Consider the following 18,360-nt stretch of genomic DNA (forward strand, 5'->3'; position numbering starts at 1 on the left):
GGGGTGGGGCGGGGCAAGGGGAGGGGCTGGTACATGACCGGATGCAGTGGGGGCAGGGGGGCGCATGGCTGAATGTGGAGTGGCAGCTGCTGTGTGCAAGCTTCCTCCTCCCCCCTCCTCCCCCCCCCCCCTCCGGCTAGGTGGGCAGCACCTGCGTGGCAGCATGGGATTGTGCATAGTGGCAGTCCATCCCTGCCCGCACGTACCCCCTAGAGCCTTCTCAAGTACCTCTGGGGGTATGCATGCCCCTGGTTGACAACCCCTGCTCTATAACATACTACTGAAAGGCACACAGCACAGAATGTGTCCCTTGAGCTCATTAGGCATACAATGCAATAGTTATACCACAAGTTTTCAAATGTAGTTTTATTTCACTCATCTATATATACTCTTTACATACATTTTAAAACAGCATAGTTCAAATATGTATCACAATACATTACTTAAAACATTTTAAAGATACGTTCCTTTATAAAAGGTTTTAACACAATGGAAGATCAGTCGAGAAAAATTTACACCAAAAGTCAGCATGTTTCTTGATAAATAGAATACTGCAAAGCCCTACCTTGCACGAGCACAAGTATTCATCACAATACCTTAAGAAACTCTGTTTTAAATAAATGGACTTAATTTTCGTTCAGAGGATGCAAGTTTCTATCACAACACTGATCCATTAACTCTTTGTGCTTTTCAAATGACAAACATTTTACAGAAATAAAAATTCCTTAAACAGCAGGTGATAGAAATTGAGTGAAAGAACATGTGTCTCCCATTCCAGTAGTGGCATCAAAGTTCACAGAAATTTTCATTAGGGCCAAATGCAGTTAAGTCCCGTTTACTACTTCCTCTTTTTTGTCTGCTCCCCCGTGTCTAGTTTGCGTTTTTTAGCAGAAGCTGGTTCATCCTTTTCATCATCTTTAAATAAAAGACAGCATTAATCAATGCAGGCACAATATGCAAGCTCAAGCTGGCAAGTTCAATATCTTTGGTCATATATCCTTATCCTCCTGCCAAAATAAAGGAGCATTTAGTACATTCCAAGAATGAGGATGTTATCAAAGACGCAAAGAGCACAACAGTCATACAAACATATTCTTTGTATTATCAGAGTGCCTAGGGGTCAAATCAAAATAGGATCCCATTTTGCTAGACACTGAAGAGAGTCCCTGCTCCAAGAAGCTCCTATTTTAAACAGACAAAGGGTAGAAATGGAAACAGACAAGCAGACTGTGATCATTTCCAAGTGGCATTCAGTTCATTTCACTTTTTTAAATTTTTGACTGGGGATTTATTAGGAGGGATGAAGGAGGCCAAGATAGGAGGAAGAGACATGAAGGTCAGGTGGGGCAAAGAGTGGAGTAAGTGTAGAAACAAAAAGAGCCATCAGTATGTGGGAGCTAACATCCAGAGCAACAGACTGAAGTAAGCAGTCTAGCAATATCTCTAGATGATGTTCCCTTTGTCAAAGGTCTCAGTGAGAAAACCTAAAATGCTCCACAGATACCTGAAATTCTATCAGAGCCGTTTCAAAAGAATAATTTTCTAGTCTTAGCACCACTCTCTACAGTTTGTCATAAGCTATCTTTATTTTCATGCAAGAGGCAAATATGCTTATATTCAGCCAAATTTAAAATACTCCAACCAACCCCTGCTCCACGCTATTTTCTGAATTCTTACAGCCCTAGCCATCAGAGCTTACACCACCAAGACATTTGGGTGGAAGAGTACACTCTTACTGCTTTGTTTTGTTTTTTAAAGTCTTGACAGTATAAACCCTCAATCCAAACTTTAAGATGAACAGAAAAGGATTACAGATCAAATATGAAAATAAAAGTTCTCCAGCATCTGTTGTCATTTCCTAGTCCTGCTAATGGTATCAGGAATCCAAGTGCCTTTTTGGCAGCCTCAGTTCAGGCCCAAAGAGACAGGCTGTATATGGCGCAAAGCCATTCATCTACCCTTGCAAATACTCCTCAGCCAGCTTGATTTTAGAGAGAGGGGGAAGTAGTGAGGCAACCAGATATGACTGCTCTAAAGAAACTGGTACAAGGGGAGGAGGAAAAACAGCTCACCAGAGCCCTTGCTCAAAGATTTCTGTAGCAGAGCCTACTTGTCTACACCACCTTTAATATATCTTGCTTTTCAGAAGAAATGCTGTTACTATGCAGATCCACACATCCTGATGTGACTGTGGAAAGTACGGCCATGTTATAACATGACAACACAAGGAGAAAATAGCAATGTAAGGCAGACCACCCTTATCGGTGATGTAGAGAGAAGCAGTGAGCCACATTAATGATGTGTTAGAGCAGCAGATTTTTAATGGACTGTCTTGAATTCTTTGGCCACCAATGGTTTCAAGTCCCAATCTATGAAATTTTGGTCCCTAACTCTGCAGGCAACTGTACAAGCATCCAACTCCTTTACAGTCCTCTAAATAACCTAGTATATTATTATGATTGTTGTCTTATCTTCCCCATGATAAAACTGCAGTCTGAATGATAAAGCTTAATATGATAAAAACATTAAATCTAATACAAGGGAAGCTTCAGGATTTTGGTACAGAATCTGAGCAGAACATCACCAAAACCTCCACCCAGCCATGGAGAAGCAATCAACACAGTTAAAATCCTGGGTGTTGTACTATGAAAAAGTGTACAGATTAGCATAAGATTGCTTAGGAAAAAGATATTATCCCATCCTGAAATATTTTTATCTTAATAGCTATTCAGAAAGCTGATTCAAATCATGATAATCTTTTAGTTGACTAGAAGGATTATTTTTATTGGGCTTTCACACGCAATTCTTTATCTTCTTATGCCTTCGACAAACAATCTAGTATTTTAAATATATTAGACACAGCCTTTCATAGGGTCTAGGGGCAGTCTTGGGGGGGTGGGGGTGGCAAATGGTGGAAATTCAAACGCAGGAGTCACAGAACCACTAGTTTTGGGGCCTTTTACCAGGTTATGTGATTACCTGATCCTACCGGCTCTTGTTCCTCTTCTGGTAAGAATTTCACTTTATTGGTCTGCTGTGGAGCATCGTCACCATTGTCCTCATAAATATTAGACCACTTTATTGCCATATCCAGCTCAGGAGGGGGAGGCGCCTTCTTTTCGGTGATGCTGTAGGTCTCGGGTGGGGGCACCGCGTTGGTCTTCCACACCTTGAACTCCTTAGGCGGCTGCGGAAGTGAACACAAGACGCCATTTACTGGGCCACAGAACCAGAGAAGCAGGTCTGGAAGGGACGTCCCCCCCAGAGGTCCCCAGCCCTGTCCAGCCCATCACCTGAGCTCCATGTACTGCTACTGTCACCCCACAACACCGACCCAATGCCCAGACAGGTCAGGCAAGGGGAACTGCAGCAGCCCAGTCCTGCTTCTATGAAGCGCTGCCAATACATGCTGGAGAGGTCCTGGGTACAGGCCGTACCCGCCGCTGCCCCTGCTCCACGCGGGAGAAAGCTCCCTGGCCCCGGTCAGGACAAGCCCCTCCAGCCGGCTGCCTCCGCCGGCACCGGCACTGCCCGAGGGAGGCTCGGGAACCAGCAGACACAGGGGGCAGGAGGCGGGGGCAGCACAGGCCCGGGGGGCGCCACTTCCTCCGTCAGGAGGGGGCCGAGAGGGGAGGCGGCCGGGCCTGCCCAGAGCTTTCCCCGGCCCCGGCCCCGCACCTCCTCGGGCGCGCGCAGCACGCGGCGGTCCCAGTCGATGTGGCGCTGCAGCGGGTTGCTGAGGAAGGCGGGCGGCTGCGACACCTTCCGGAACAGCTCGTCGGGCGGCGGCAGGCGCGGCCTCCGCCCCGGGCTCCCGCCGCCCGGCCCCGGCCCCTCGCCGCCCGGCCCCGGCGCGCCCGCGGGCCCGGCCGACTCCGAGTCCGACGAGTCCGAGCTGCTGCTGCCGCTGCCGTAGGCCGCGAAGTAGCCGAGCGGATCCTTCCCCTCCGCCGCCATGGCGGGGCCTGGCCGGGCCGCCCGCGCGGAAACGCGGCCCCGCCTCCCGGGGCGGGGCGGGGCGAGGCCGGGCCGGGCCGGGCAAGGAAGGAAGCGGCGGCGGCCGCGAGGAGCCCGGAAGTCCCTGGCTCCGGGGCAGGCGCTCGGCTGAACCCGGCCTGGGCCTCCTCCTCCTCCTCGACCCGCTGGCAGGGCGGAGTCGTCGCGGAGGCCGCCCCTTCGTGTTCACTGGGCCACAGAGAAACGGGAGCTCAGGCCGGAGACCGGCTTAGCTCGTGACCCCGCCGGGCAGCGCTGCCTGCCACGTGCGCCCCCCTCGCCTCCCCGACCGCCAGGAGGCTTCAGTCCGCCCGAGGTCAGCTCTGCAACTGCACGTTTCTCTTGAGACATTTCCCCTAGTTTGGGCAGGTCCAAACCCGAGGCGGTTGCACTTGCCCGTCCCACGGTAACCACGCGGTCTGCCAGGACCTTCTTTAGAGAGACCTAAGCTATGAACCAGCTCAACCCTTCTCGGTACCGCCTGCTCCTCGAATCAAAGCACATCTCACTGCACCGAAACATACCCTGCTCTCCAAATACCAGATGCTTTATAGAGGGGAGTGTCACATATAAGAGCTGGAAAAGGCAAACTCCTTTGGCCTGCAGGGTCCCTCAGGGCAGCCGAGAATTAGGGCTGTGCAAAAACAGCACTTCCGCTTCCAGGGAAGTGTTTCGAATCAAGTGTCGTTTCATTTTGAAGCACTGTTCTGTTTCGCTGTTTCAACATTTCGCTCAGAGACTACTACTCTGCACTCAGTGCGGGGAAGATCACCGCTGCTAGCACCAGCCTCCTGTGATCTGGCAGGCAGATTGGGGGCCTGCACCCCCGGGAGCAGTCCAGCACAGCCCCTATGGGGGTACGAGCAAGCCCCCCATCTACTTGCTGGATCACAGGAGGCTGCTGCTGCCACCAGCTGGGACTGGTGCTGAAGCTAAGTAAACCTGATTTCAAAACTCAAAATGTTTCAAAACTTTCAAAACGCTTCGAGTACCCTTGTTTTGTTTTGAAGGCTTTTGTTTTATTTCACTTTCACTGTTTTGAGCTCAAAACACATTGAAACAGCTTTGAAACAAAACACCAGGCAAAATTTTGCATAGCCCTACTGAGAATCCACCCAATTATATGCACTGACTCTACCACAGCTGTATTCAAGCTTTTGCCCTGGGGCAGGAGGAGTGGCACAGCTAGTCCATCTAGCAGCCTGCAGGGTCCCATGGGTCCTGAAATTTGGCAGCAGGGGCGTAGCAATTACTACTGCCACTACACCCCCTACTACCAAACTCTTGGACCCATGGAGAGCCCTGTGGGCCAGAGGACGTGGCTCTGACTTAGAAAGCTATAGAGCACTCCCACTCTACATCCTGTGGCAGAATATTTCCTATGCTAACTTATGCACTGCAACCTGCTCCTTTTCCAGTTAGTTTCCCACATGCTTGAAGGTTTGTGGTTTTATCATCTGAATAAAATTATTCTAGCTAAATAAGGGAATAGGCTCATAGTAGCTAGGCATCAGTCCTAAAAGCAACAACCACAGGCTATTAATTTCTAGCCCCTCACCTTCTCTCCAACAGCAGGAGGAAGTTCAGCTGGTGAACAAATGGATCAGTGAGTGCTTAACCTTTTTTCAGTCAAATCAGGTTATAGCAATTAGATGCCTAATCCCCATAAGCATCTGTTCTTCGACACAGAATTGACACCATTTTCTTGCATTGTTCTTTAAATTAAACCAGGTAAGTTAGCCTGTTGCAAAAAATATATAGGTACTTAGTGTGGGCGCCTCAGCCCAAAAGACAACGTTTATTTATTTCAATTCTTAAAATAATAGTTGTGGAGAAGTACCAAATAGACAAGTATGCAAAAATGTTTATTTCACTTACGATAAAAATTTCACATCTAAAAGTACACCAATTCCAAGTATTTGGTCATATTATACACATTTGTTTAAACAGCGATCACTGCACATGTAGACTGTGCAGTATACATCGTATTTGTTACGGATATTTGTTCGAGATTTGTTACCTAACTAATATCTATCTTGAACTGATACATAATTCTTGCTTTATGAGGGGTCCCAACCTCCCTCTGATTTAAGGAAATTCCAAAAGGGGGTAGGAGGGGATGAATTTATCACAGAACATTATCTTATCCAAAATTAAGCACCTCAGCTCCTATGCATTTCCCTCCTGCTCCCAAAGAAGTTTTTCTGTTTTTAAGAGGAAGGGCATTGGTTGGTCCCTGGAAGTCAAGGGAATTCTCAGGATTAGATCTAGACTTAGTTTGTAAGCACAAGTTCCACAAACTCTTCCAACAAGGGAACTCCAAAATAAATTATGAGATTACCTGCATAATTCATAAAAAACGTACCTGGAATGTTCAAATTGGAGGGGCATTTAAACATGCACAACTCCAGCCCAAGTCAATGGGATCTGCAGGTTTTTTAAAACCAGACACAAAGGATCAATTTTTTTCAAAGGTATTTAAGCATATAATGCCTATTACAGTTAGTACTTGAGTATCACTGAAAAATCTATCCCAGCATGTCTTAAATAGATGGGAAACAGAAGAGGACTGCTATATACACTAATAAGAGCCCATATTTGTTGTCACATGCAAGCTTCTTCATTAATATACTTGAGATGTTTCCACAGAATAATCTCCTTAATCTTGACCAACCTGCACACATATACAGGTCACTCTGCTGGCTGTGCTGAGGCCCAAGACATCAGCCTCCTTTAGGCTTCTACAACACCAGAACCAGGATTAGAAAAGAAATGCAGGCTTCAGACAAAGCAGAACACTCCTGCAATAGTGCTATACTAGCATTAGAATATTTTAAATATCCAAGCTCAACTGAACTCAGTAAACTGAAACAGTCCTTTAAAATATGCCTGAGTAAGAGCACTTTTCTCACTGCATATATAAGGTTAAGCTTCACTCTGCATTTGTACACTTGATCATATCAGTCCGTTTTATGAAACGAGTATTAGAACTGAAGAGGTGTAAAGCACATGGTACCATATCTGGCAATCTGAGAACTCTCCCATGTTAAAAATAATTTTAAAACTATGTTTTGGACTCTAAGCCACGTGCAATGTAAACGTGCTACTATATGGTATGAATTTAACTACCCGGACTGCAAACAACCCCTCAGTCTTCTGAGTAGTTTAGAGCGGTCAGAGTACCTTACATTCCTTTCTAGAATTCATGACAATTCATTTTAAAAGTGCGTCTCAAGCCAGCTATTTTGATATATTACATAAAAAACATGATTTGGAGCCATGTGAAAGCATATTTAGCATATGCTAAACCAAATTAAAGTGATATCTGCATACTTTTCACTTTAGTATTATCTGGATAAAAGAGTTTGGAAAACTAAACAGAATTATTTGGAAATAAGCATCAATATACTGCTACAGAAGGGCCAAATTCTGGCTTGGCGATGAGTAGGGACCTAAAATAATTGCGACTGTGCCATGTTTACAGAAACTGCAGTTTTGGGCAGGCTCTGCAATTTTGGCAAGCTTGCTACAAAATGTAACTTGGTGGCAAGCAGAGAAAAGGTTGGGAAGCCCTGCAGTCTTAGAGCACAGGGGGAAGGGAGAGGGGCAAGGCAGGTCTGGTTGCAGCAGGAGGCACAGAGGCTGCCTCCACATCTGCCGCGAGCAGATCTGCCGCCCTGCCCCCCAGTTTAAGACTACAGGGTTTCCTGGCCTTTTCTCTGCTTGCCAGCAAGTTGGGGCGGTGGAGGGGTTCTTTTTTGCAGCAAGCCCACCAAAATTGCAGAGCCTGCCGCTAGGGATAGCACAAAACTGTGGCTTAATTACCTTGTTTAAACCATGGGAAGCCACTAATCCACACTTAACAAATGTATTAGTGGCTTCCCCAGGTTTAATCAGGCTAATTAAGCTGAGGTTTTTAGGCAACATGGCAATCACCAGGGAGGGGTGGGACTGATGGGGCCCCTCAGCCAAAGGCATGGTGCCATGCTCAGCCCATGAAAATGGCAGCCAGCCCCAGGTGATCTGCCCACAAAAATGGCTGGCTACCTCCTTAAGTTTGGTAGATCTCTAGCAACCAGAGCGCCACATAAGGGTGGAGGCAGGAGTTTCTCTCACACAGAAAAATAAGACTGTTAAACAAATTTAAACATTTAGAAACAGTAGAAAAATTAGAATTCTAAAGTAATCTGCTTTTTAAGGGTTCTTTTTTAGCCTTCTTTTTTTCTTTGATTTTTCACAAAAATATACAATACAGCAGATTCCAGTAGTGCAGCTCAAGTATTTGCAGCCAAGGTTAAAACATGAAACCCTAAATATCAATTTAAAACTAAAGTACAGCACCAGTGACGTTTTTAAGGCTTCCAAAAAGTAATGAAAACATTATTAGACAAAAAAGAGCTTTCAAAAAAAAAAAAAAAAAAAAAAAAAAAAAAAAAAAGGTGTTGCAAATCACACAATTTGTGCCAATTTGCAATTTCCACACCTATTCAAGCAATGGGCTCTTTGAAAGAAAAGGCTTTAAAAAAAGTATCACTGAAGATCATTGGGGTAGAAGAGAACGTGATCTCAAAGGCAGAAAAAGATTGTCACTTGAGCTGGTACAGGCTTCCTGTTGTTCAGACTGCAGATCTGGAGGAAGAGGGGGTCCTCCAGGATCTCCAGGTCCTGGAAGAGTGGCTGAGAAAACTGTATTTTCTGCACTTCCCATTTCCACAACTGGTAGATTCATTGAACGAAGAGATGCAGCAGACATAAAGGCAGCTGTACTGAACTCTTCTTCTGTAAGATAAACATGGGTGGGTTCTTTGCCTTTTATTTTTTCATAGAAATTCGATTCATCAGAATATGACCTAGAAAGATTATTTGTTCCTCCATACAGTGAGGTCATACAGGTGCTACAGCTTAGACCTGCAATAAAAACCAGATTAAGTCTCATTAAGAAACATTACATACTTAAGTTGCTTCTGCTCATCTATTATTTCAGTGACATTAACATTCCAATAGCCTTCCAACTAGAGCAAGTATTAACGTTTTATCTGTGGGGATCACTTACTTTGGATTGCCTTGTAGGTCTGTCTGCTCTCCTCCCAACCTTGATTTTATTCGTTAAATTCCCTTTGCAATCGACTACTTAAACACTGTAAACCCATGCACTTGAATTCTAGCCTAATTTGTCTTGGGGAGGTAAGCGGAGGGAGAAGGAGAATCACAGTTCTTTTCCTCTTTCTGTTGCAGGGTTTCCCATGCTCCGACACACCTTCTCATCCCAAAAATGGCAAGTACAAGATTTTTACAGCATTACAGCTGAACAGATTGAACCACCTTCTACCACTCTTCAAGCATTTAACCTCAGAAGGAGTTTTGGTATCTTTGTTATTAGGGGATACTAAACTGGTGGATAAATCTAGATACTGGAGCTCGACTTTGAAGCAGCCAGTTATTTACAAGTGCAGAGAAGAAAAGCACGAAACCCAGTAACTGCTCAGTACCTGCGAAAAGTAGGCTACTTAAATTAATGTTTAGAAATCTTAGCTTGGGGTCTGAATTCATGATCTGCAGAGAGCTGTACCTTGTAGGAGACCATGGCTCATCAGCAGGGATCTGGGATTTCACTTCACTGCAGAAAAAACGGATTTTCTCCTTTACAGAAGAAAAACCTGTGACACCGCAGGTTTCCCCTCGCAGGCTGTCAGTGTTCCAGCCTGCAAGGGGTTGCTTGGGGCTGGGGGGAGTAGGAAGCAGGAAGCAGCAATTGCCACATGGTGATCCAGGCTGACCTAGACAGGCTCAGAAAATGGCTTAGAAAATGGGTGGACGAAAACCTGATGGCATTCAACACCAAAAAAAGCAAGGTAGTCCACCGTGGGGAAAAAAAACCCAAAAGGAACTTGGGGGTCATGATTGACCACAAGATGAATACGAGTCACTAATTCGATGTCGAGCAAAAGTCTGGCTTGAATCCATAGATGCTTCTAAAGCAAACCCCAGGATGACATCCTCCCACTGTACTTGGCCTCGGTGAGGCCGCAGCTGGAATACTTCATCCAATTCTGGGCTCTACAATTTCAAAAGGATGTGGAGAAGCTTGAGAGAGTCCAGAGGAAAGCCACACACATGATCAGAGGGCAAGAGAATAGGCCTTACGATGAGAGACTGAGAGCCATGGGACTCTTCAGCCTAGAAAAGCGCAGGCTCAGGGGGAACATGGTGGCTGCCTATAAGTATATAAGGGGTGTGCATCAGGATCTGGGGCAACGCCCATTCACCAGAGTGCCCCAAGGGATAACAAGGTCAAACGGTCACAAACTCCTCCAAGAACATTTCGGGCTCGACATAAAGAAGAACTTCTTTATTGTTCGAGCACCCAAGGTCTGGAACAGACTGCCGCCAGAGGTGGTGCAAGCACCTACTCTGGACTCCTTTAAGAGACATTTGGACATTTATCTTGCTGGGATCCTTTGACCCCAGCTGACTTCCTGCCCCTCGGGTTGGGGGCTGAACTCAATAAGCTTCCGAGGTCCCTTCCAGCTCTAATGTCCATGAAATCTATGAAATTTAAATTATTTTGGCATTCATCACTCTGGGTTCAATTCACTGGGGACAAGACCTTGCCTGTTTAAGTGAAGCCAAAGGAAAAGTATACTCTGAAGAAGTCTGTTGAGTCGCAGTACTGTAAATTTAGCTTCTTGTCTGTCTTGGGCTTTTTAGAACCAACTCCTAAAGTGGTTGGATCTTATAAGTTCTGCATTCACAGGCTTATTTTATGGTATGGTACAGTTTAAAAAGCAAATAGTTTAAAGAGGAAATGCATGAGGAAAACATTACCACCCATCTCAAATTCTGCAATGTAGTCTCATGGGAAGCAGTTTCACAAATTTAGCTGAACTAAAAAAAAGCCACCCCCCCAGACCTCTTCCCCCTCCAAACCACAATCTGCGTGCATCATAACTAGGGATCTGGGTTTTCTGTTTGCTGTGGAAAAACGTGGATTTTCTCGTTAAACGTAGGAAACCTCAGGTTTCTCCTTGCAGGCTGGCAGAGGGGCTACTTGGAGCATGGAAGGAGGCTGATCAGATGCATGAAGTGCCATGTGCATGCACACATGCGTGTGACCAGCCATACAGCCAGGCAGTGGTGAAGAGCAGCTCCCCTAGCTGTTTACAGGCAAGTCTATGGGTGGGGGGAGAGAGGGGGCAGACTGAGGCAGTGGGGGCTCACACCAAGCCCCACAGTAAGGGAGGGAGTGGGGCAGGGTTGGCAGCTGGGGCTGGGGGCACTGCCCAGCCAGGGCAAGGAACAGTGCCTGGGGCTGGGAATGTGCAGTCACAAGGCCCAGCCAGGGAGGAGGATGGAGCCACAGGTAGCTCATCTAGGTGGGGTGGGGGTGGCTCTCCACCACTGTGTGCACTCCTGGGGAGGGGCTGGGCTGGGCATCTTAGGGAGGCATGAGGGGACATTATCACTCCAAATCTGTACATGCACAACAGGGCACAGGGCTGCAGCCTGGCCAGACTGGCATCAGGCAGGAGCTGCCTCTGTGGCCCAGCGGGTGGGACCCAGCACAGGAGGGTTGAGCCAAGTGGTGAGACTCACTGTGGCTGCTGCCATCACCACCGGGACCCCTGTGCCAGCTATGCTGCCATGGAATGGGGAGTGTGAAGAGAAAGGGGAAGGGGGGAGCCCTGCCCTCACCTCCTCTGGCTGCCAGCCACTTGAGTGCCATGCCACAGCTCTACCCTGTTGCCACAGAACAGCCACCAGAGCTCTCCACAGACCACCCTCACTCCCCACCCTCCCTACCTCCCCTCCAGGGTACAGCTGCAGCCTGGCACATGAATGGCTGATGGGAGGAAGAAGTGAGGGCAGTGCATCCCTCCACCCCCCAGTCCATCAGTTGTGCTGCTGGTGGTGTGGCACTACTCCATGGCCATGTGACTGTTGCAGGGGTCCTGGTGGTGGTGGCAACAACAAATCTTCCTGCATTGCTCCACCTTCTCATGCTGGGTCCTGCCCACTGGGCTGCAGAGGTGGCTTCTGCCCAATGCCAGTCTCACCAGGCTGTAGCCCTGTGCCCTGCTGTGGGTGCACAAATCTTGGGGGGCATGTCTGCCGCCCCACAATGTTCCTCTGATGTGTCACCTATGGTATCGTCTATGGTCAGGCATCCCCCTGTCCCATGCTTCACTCACTGCCCTACACCCCCCCTGGGGGCTCAGGCAGTAGGGGGTGGGCAGCTATGAGTTGGAAGTGAGGAGCACCAACATGTCAGGGCTGCTCAGTGCCACAAAGCAGCGAAAGGGGGTGGGGGGAAATAGCTGCAGTTGGACCCGTGAGCTCTGATTTTCCATGATAAAAAAAAAAAAAAAATCAAATGCCAAAATATACAAATGTTTAGAATTTATTATATTGACTGAGGCATTGGCAGGCTTCCAAATTGCTTTAAAACTGTAAATATATCAATAAAACACTGTGTTCAATTGATACCTACATATAATGGCATTTCATTTTAATCATGGAAAAACACGGATTTGAGGATTTTTAATGAGAGAATTTTAGAATTTTTATCAAGAGATTTTTGGGATTTTTAAATAGCGAAAACTAGGATCCCCGAGCATAACGCAATTCACTTTTGTGCTTATGCATCTCTATATGATTAGCATGGTAAAAGACAGAAGACTCTACACTTGCCCCTTGGGGTTTAAGTACAAGTCTGACAGGACTGCCTTGCCCTGCAAGATAAGGCTTCAAAGGCTGAAACCCTACTATCAAATAAAAAAAGCTTAAAAAAATAGTAGGATAACATGACAGTTCTTTTGATTTACTTTTTACAGATGTCCTCAAAATGTCCTCTACTTTACTATTAAATAACTCACCTTTGAGAGCTTCAAGTTTTTCATTTTTGACCTTCAACACCACATCAGTTATCTTTTCTAAGAGGAAGTTCTGTGTTCTCTCTCGTCTGATAGATTCAATCAAAGTATCGAGTCCCTTTGGATTTTCTGCTAAATAGTCCAATAACTTGCCAGTTTTTTTCCTACTTGAGGGTCGACAAGAAATTTCTTCGGCATCTTCTCTGGTAAGAATTTTTTTTGATCGTAGGTAATCAAAGTGTCTCTCAGCTATGATTTTGTCACATAAATAAGGACGCATCCTTTCTAAGGCCTAAAAGAAAGACAGAACAGGCATTAGCTGATATTCCATTTATTTAAAATAATACGCTAAAAAATAAAAATGTCAAATTGAGATGTCATTATCTAGTGTATCAAGTAACATGTAAGAATTAGAGACCCCAGTGTCATTACATAACAGCCAGAGAGGCTTTTTCTCCCCTATGTAACTTTTACTGTACACCGACTTAAGTATTGCCACGTGTATCTACCCAGAAATGTTCCCAGCAGGGTCCCACAGGATACGTGTGTCAGGGAGCGAAAGCCCTGGCACACTGGACACGGTGGGACAAGTAGGGGCCGGAGCTTCTGGCCAGAACAGGCAAAGAGCCATTCAACTCGCTGGGTGGGCTAAACTGCAGCTGCGGCCTCTCTGCCCGGTTCTGCAGGGCCCCCCAAAGTGTGAGGCCTGGGGTGGTTGCCCCGATTCACCCCCCTAGGGACAGCTCTGTATCTACCCATGAGAAACCTTTCACATTTGACTAATTTTCCATTAAACCAAACTCCGTTGACAATTAAATACTTTTTAAATGTTAACCAGCAATAATGACTGGTAATTGAGGCTTAATCCCTCACCAATGAGCTAGGTTAAGGATGGTTTGCCTTTAATCTATATACTTATATCTGTTCAAAACAGACATTTGAGTATGGAAACATGACATGCTAAATATTAATTTGCCCAGTGTGACTTTCCTAAAAAAAAATTATAAATATTTACCATTTACAATATCAGTGTAATATCGGAGATTCATAATTCCACCACGAAGTAACTGCTGCTGGGCAACTGACTTATGTTACTAGGGTAAAAATTGTTATTTAGGGCTTTGGGCCTGCATTGCGTTTGTGCCTTAAAGAAAAAAAATGCAAACTAAATTCCAATTTTACACAAACAGAAGCAGTCAAACAAGGCCACATTTCACATGTGTAAAGCATGCTGATGCATGCTCTCTCCTCTCTCTCCCTCTCCACTGTACTCAAAGGAGGGACAGTGGGTCCTTAAAGTATCATCATAGGTGTGGGAATGGAAAGGCACATGGGTTTTCCTTATTTTTACCTTATATAAATTGTTCTTCTTTTGGCTTAAAAAATAAGTCTCTCATGCTCACACATACACACATATAGAGGATATCAGAGAAATCACAGAATGTATGTAATATATTATAGTTTTTTGGAAAGTGGAAGAGAGAATTTTAAGCAATTTTTCTAATCCTTAAACTATGTCTTATTTCTAATGAAAAATGCCTCATGTCTCATTTCTTTGTCTCTGTACCAACCACAATTCTTTCCCCTTCTTCATAAGCAAAGACATTCTCTGTCATCTGTATCATACTTTCACTCCTCCACACAGCTGAGTTGCATCTTCAGGAGTGGAAGCAAGACCTTATTTCACTACTCTCTGTCAGTATTTTTTATTGTATGGAAGTTAAAAGGGGCTCAAATATACACCACTTGTTGATTACCAAGTTGAATACCTCTCAAAGCTTCCTTGCTCAATTCAGGAAAAGAGAGAGAGAGAGAGAGAGAGAGAGAGAGAAGGGGGTGGGCAAAGAGAAAGAATTAAATAAAGTAAGGGGCTACACAGATGCTTGCGCTCTAGGAGACAAGTGTGAGACAAATGGACTCAAGAGGCAGTTGAGGACAGAAGAAAACGTTTTTTACTAAAAGGTAAGAACTTACTTTTCCAAGAGGGGCAGCAGTGTTCCATCTATGGCAGCAATGTTCAGGCAAACATTTTATGAACTAGACCATGCATGGTCAACTCCCAGTGCAGCATCAACCCACCCATAGGGTCTGGAAATTTGGCAGGTGAGGAACAGTGGCACCACTGCCCTGGTGCCAGATTTCCAGATCCACGGGGAGTCTCAGGCCCTGTGTGCTGGATCAGGAAACCATCTACCAGCATGCAGGGCTGGCTGGGCTGGCCTGGGCCCAATCATGGCACACAGGGGCCAACACTAGGTCTCTGAGGCCCAATCCCAGCATGTGGAGGCAGTACTGGAACCCAGAGCCAATCCTGATGTGGGGGGTTGGAAGGGGGTGGGGCCAACCCTCAGGGGTCCAATCCTGGGGTATGTGGGTGTCACTGGGCTCCCTTCCCTGCATTCCTTCCCTGTTATCCAGGATTGGGGTGAGGGGGGGGTACCAGGCCCCAGGGCCCAATCCAGCCCATGCCATTCACTTAGCCCACAGGACCAAAAGGTTGCACTAGGCCAGGGGTGGGCAAAATGTGGCCTGGGGGCCAGATGCGGCCTGCCAGGACATTTTATCTGGCCTGCGGCATCCCTAAACATTTTAGAAAATTAACATTTATCCGCCTGGGGCTGCCTGTCATGCAGCCCTCGATGGCTTGCCGAAACTCAGTAAGCGGCCCTCTGCCCAAAATAATTGCCTGCCCCTGCACTAGGCTGTACCTGAAGGATATCCAAAATACTCACCTCAAACCCATAACAGACTTCTGCTCCAATTAAGATGTTCTAAGGCATTCAAGAAAACTAGAGCTAAAAGCAAGAGGCTTGCTAGGAAAGCTTATACCAAACAGTCTACTGTACATATCAGTCCCTCCTAGCAGCTTAATTTTTGCTGAAACTTTCACTAGTATCCCCATGAAGACAAACACAAGATATCAGACATCATCAAAACCTGCAGAAGGCATGTGAATCTGCTTTCCTATACCTCCAGCCCCCCAAACCCCAAATCTCTGGAGAGAGACAAACCCTGAAGCACAAAAATTAAAACATTCCTTTTCCACTCACATAACTGGATATTCTTGATGTCCAATCTATTTTTGGAAGCTTAAATTCTTAATTCCAACACTGGCATTTGGCCTGACACACAAAGCTTACAATGCTTTTGCAGAAATTGTAGTTCTACTAACCTCAAGCAGTATACACCTCCATTTTACATTTCCTCTAAGAGAGTGCCTCAGCAACTCTTATCAAACTGGGACTAGCTCCCACCAACTCAGAACAGTATTAACAGCATCAGCTACTAACATCATTTCCTGCAGCACCTTAGGTTTCTATACAGATCTCAGATCCAAGGACTGACTTGACCCAGCTCATTAGCTATGGGGCTTGACAAGATTACAGCTAAAGTGACATAGCTACTGTTTTCCTTTGGGTAAAATTAACAAATCAGCACATCAAATTAAATTTAAAGGATTTAATATTACATTCAAGTCAGCACATATGCAATAAAGGAAGATTATCCTTTAAGAAAGCAACCACTTGTTACCTAGTGCAATATTTCTCTTGTGTTTCTTTAAAGGGAAGCAATAACAAAAAAATGTTTCAGAAAATCATGACAAAGCACTTCAAGTAAGTTACATAAACACTGGAAGAGCTATTAAGAAAGTAAAACAAACATCTTCACTGAACTAATCAAAAAGTGGGCGACAGGGGGAAGAAAAAGATATGGATACACAACACTGAAAGCAAGTTAATCTGGTGGGCCACACAGAATCAGTAAAATTAATTTTTAAAAGGGAACCATTATGCAACTGTTAGAAAAACTGGGATTTAGCCTAGAGAAGAGACTACTGGGAAGAGTTAGAGAGTTCTTCCTAACACATAACCTAACAACAAAGATGGCTGAAACACTGGGAAAGATCATCTGAAAAGGCTGTGGAATCTGTCACTGAGGTTTTACATGTAGGTGGGACAAACATTTGAGATGTCCATCTTCAAAGTGGCCAGAGGCTGCACTAGTGGAGGCTGTGGGCCCCAGGGGCTGCATGATCCCCTTCCCTGTGGGCCAGAGTCCCCTTGCTGCTGCTGCTGTTCCCAGAGCCCACAGCTTCACTGCTTAGCTTCCAGTTGCACTGTGCCACTTAGGCATCCTGAGCTGCAGCCTCCCCCAGCACTGCCAGCTGTGCTGTCCTATACCATCCCACCCCTTTAGACAGGAACAGTAGTAGGAAGGAGAAGCCAGAGGGAGGGGGCTCCAGGCTGCTGCCGCAGCTGAAATTATGGGGGAAGCTGCTGCCCTGTGAGAGCCCAGGAGCCAAAATGTATCCCCTTGTTGACCACCGGTGGGACAGCCCTGGTTTAGAAGACAGAGATGACTCTGCCTTGAGCATCCAAACCAGATCAGGGCTGTCAAACTTGTTGGATCTAGACCACGAGGCTAGTCTTGCAGACAGATCCAAACCTGCCTCCAGCAGTGGGGAAAGGGAGGCAGGTGACTAGAAGTTGGGTTCACCAACTATGGATCTGGGCCTGGGCTCCACCCCCTGCTTGCCCCACCCCCAAATCCCTGGCAAGTCCGGAGCCCTCCTGCAGGCTGGATGACTTGGCTCTACAGGTTGAGGCTCTGATACTCCCGAACTACGTGATTTAAGTCATTTCTTGTTCTTTTTCTCCCTATTATTCTAAACCATGTGCTACAAACAAACAGATGAGGCAGACTTAATTTTCACAACCGAAATGCCTCACACACTTCATATACAGTTACCTCAATGCTTTCGCTCACCTCAGCCACATCCCAGGCGAGGCAGCTGCCACTGCTGCACTCCCGCCAAGGAGCAGTTCAGTCTACGCTGAACCAACCTGACCTGCGCCATTCGGCTCGGCTCGGCTCGGCTCGGCTCTGCGCAGCGCAGGAGCGTCTCCCACCGCCTCCTTTCGGGGCCTGGCCGGGCACCTGCTGCCGCTTCCCCCCTGCAGCTGAACTGCCACAGCTGTAAAGCTTGGGGCTTTCCCTCCCGCTCCCCCGAGCAGCCCGCAGCCCCCCCGGCAGGTGCGGAGGGGGCTCATCGAGCACAGAGGGCCCGGAGGGTCCCCACGCCCCAGCAAGCACCAGCGCCGCGGAGGTCCCGGCGGGTCTGGAAGCCTGAGGCGGCGGCGGCGCCCCCTGGCCCGCCCTTCTCTTCTCTCCAGGGGCTGCTCCCTCCCCCCGCCTGCGGAAGCGGCGCCGGCGCAGCGCCAAGACCCCGGGCCCGGCCCGGGCCGGGCACGAGCGGGAAGCGGCGCTGGGCCCCGCAGGGGCGGCAAGGACCTGTCCGGCGGCTGTCGGGGGTACAAGGAGGAGCGTGTCGCTTACTTCCTTTTTCACCTCCGCCATCTCGTCCTCTGTGAGCGGCCGCGCGGACCCCAGGCCCGGGCCTAGCCCCGGCCCCTCCATGGCGGAAACCCCCGCGCCGGCCGCTTCCGGCTCCGCTCAGCGCCGCGCTGGGCCCCGCCCCGCCCCGCCCCGCCCT

General features: G+C 47.2%; 2 protein-coding genes across 3 annotated transcripts; both read right to left on the reverse strand.

Annotated features, from left to right (window-relative positions):
• Positions 1-351: 351 nt before the first annotated feature.
• On the reverse strand, positions 352-4,105 carry C5H1orf52 (chromosome 5 C1orf52 homolog). Its single transcript, XM_014594593.3, has 3 exons — positions 3,679-4,105; positions 2,980-3,187; positions 352-915 (listed from the first exon to the last, which is right to left on the reverse strand). Exons 1-3 carry the CDS (start codon positions 3,955-3,957, stop codon positions 839-841), a joined length of 564 nt encoding a protein of 187 aa, XP_014450079.3. The 5' UTR covers positions 3,958-4,105; the 3' UTR covers positions 352-838.
• Positions 4,106-5,840: 1,735 nt separating this feature from the next.
• Positions 5,841-18,323, reverse strand: BCL10 (BCL10 immune signaling adaptor). Of its 2 annotated transcripts, none has more exons than XM_014594606.3 (3): positions 18,204-18,323; positions 12,870-13,158; positions 5,841-8,904 (listed from the first exon to the last, which is right to left on the reverse strand). In XM_014594606.3, exons 1-3 carry the CDS (start codon positions 18,282-18,284, stop codon positions 8,537-8,539), a joined length of 738 nt encoding a protein of 245 aa, XP_014450092.1. In that variant the 5' UTR covers positions 18,285-18,323; the 3' UTR covers positions 5,841-8,536. The 2 variants fall into 2 exon arrangements, with proteins under 2 accessions (XP_014450092.1, XP_019344612.1); XM_019489067.2 differs by lacking the exon at positions 18,204-18,323 and adding an exon at positions 17,634-17,765.
• Positions 18,324-18,360: the final 37 nt, after the last annotated feature.

Source organism: Alligator mississippiensis, chromosome 5 (assembly GCF_030867095.1).
Source record: "Alligator mississippiensis isolate rAllMis1 chromosome 5, rAllMis1, whole genome shotgun sequence".
Classification (NCBI taxonomy): Eukaryota; Metazoa; Chordata; order Crocodylia; family Alligatoridae; genus Alligator; species Alligator mississippiensis.

Excerpts from the sequence above, each read along its gene's own strand:
- C5H1orf52 (XM_014594593.3), bottom strand. The coding sequence starts at position 3,957 with ATGGCGGCGGAGGGGAAGGATCCGCTCGGCTACTTCGCGGCCTACGGC. Across the intron at positions 3,188-3,678 it reads TGCTGCGCGCGCCCGAGGAG|CCGCCTAAGGAGTTCAAGGT; the intron begins GTGCGGGGCCGG and ends TCACTTCCGCAG. Across the intron at positions 916-2,979 it reads ACAAGAGCCGGTAGGATCAG|ATGATGAAAAGGATGAACCA; the intron begins GTAATCACATAA and ends TTTTATTTAAAG.
- BCL10 (XM_014594606.3), bottom strand. The coding sequence starts at position 18,284 with ATGGAGGGGCCGGGGCTAGGCCCGGGCCTGGGGTCCGCGCGGCCGCTC. Across the intron at positions 13,159-18,203 it reads TGGCGGAGGTGAAAAAGGAA|GCCTTAGAAAGGATGCGTCC; the intron begins GTAAGCGACACG and ends TCTTTCTTTTAG. Across the intron at positions 8,905-12,869 it reads AAAACTTGAAGCTCTCAAAG|GTCTAAGCTGTAGCACCTGT; the intron begins GTGAGTTATTTA and ends TTTTTATTGCAG.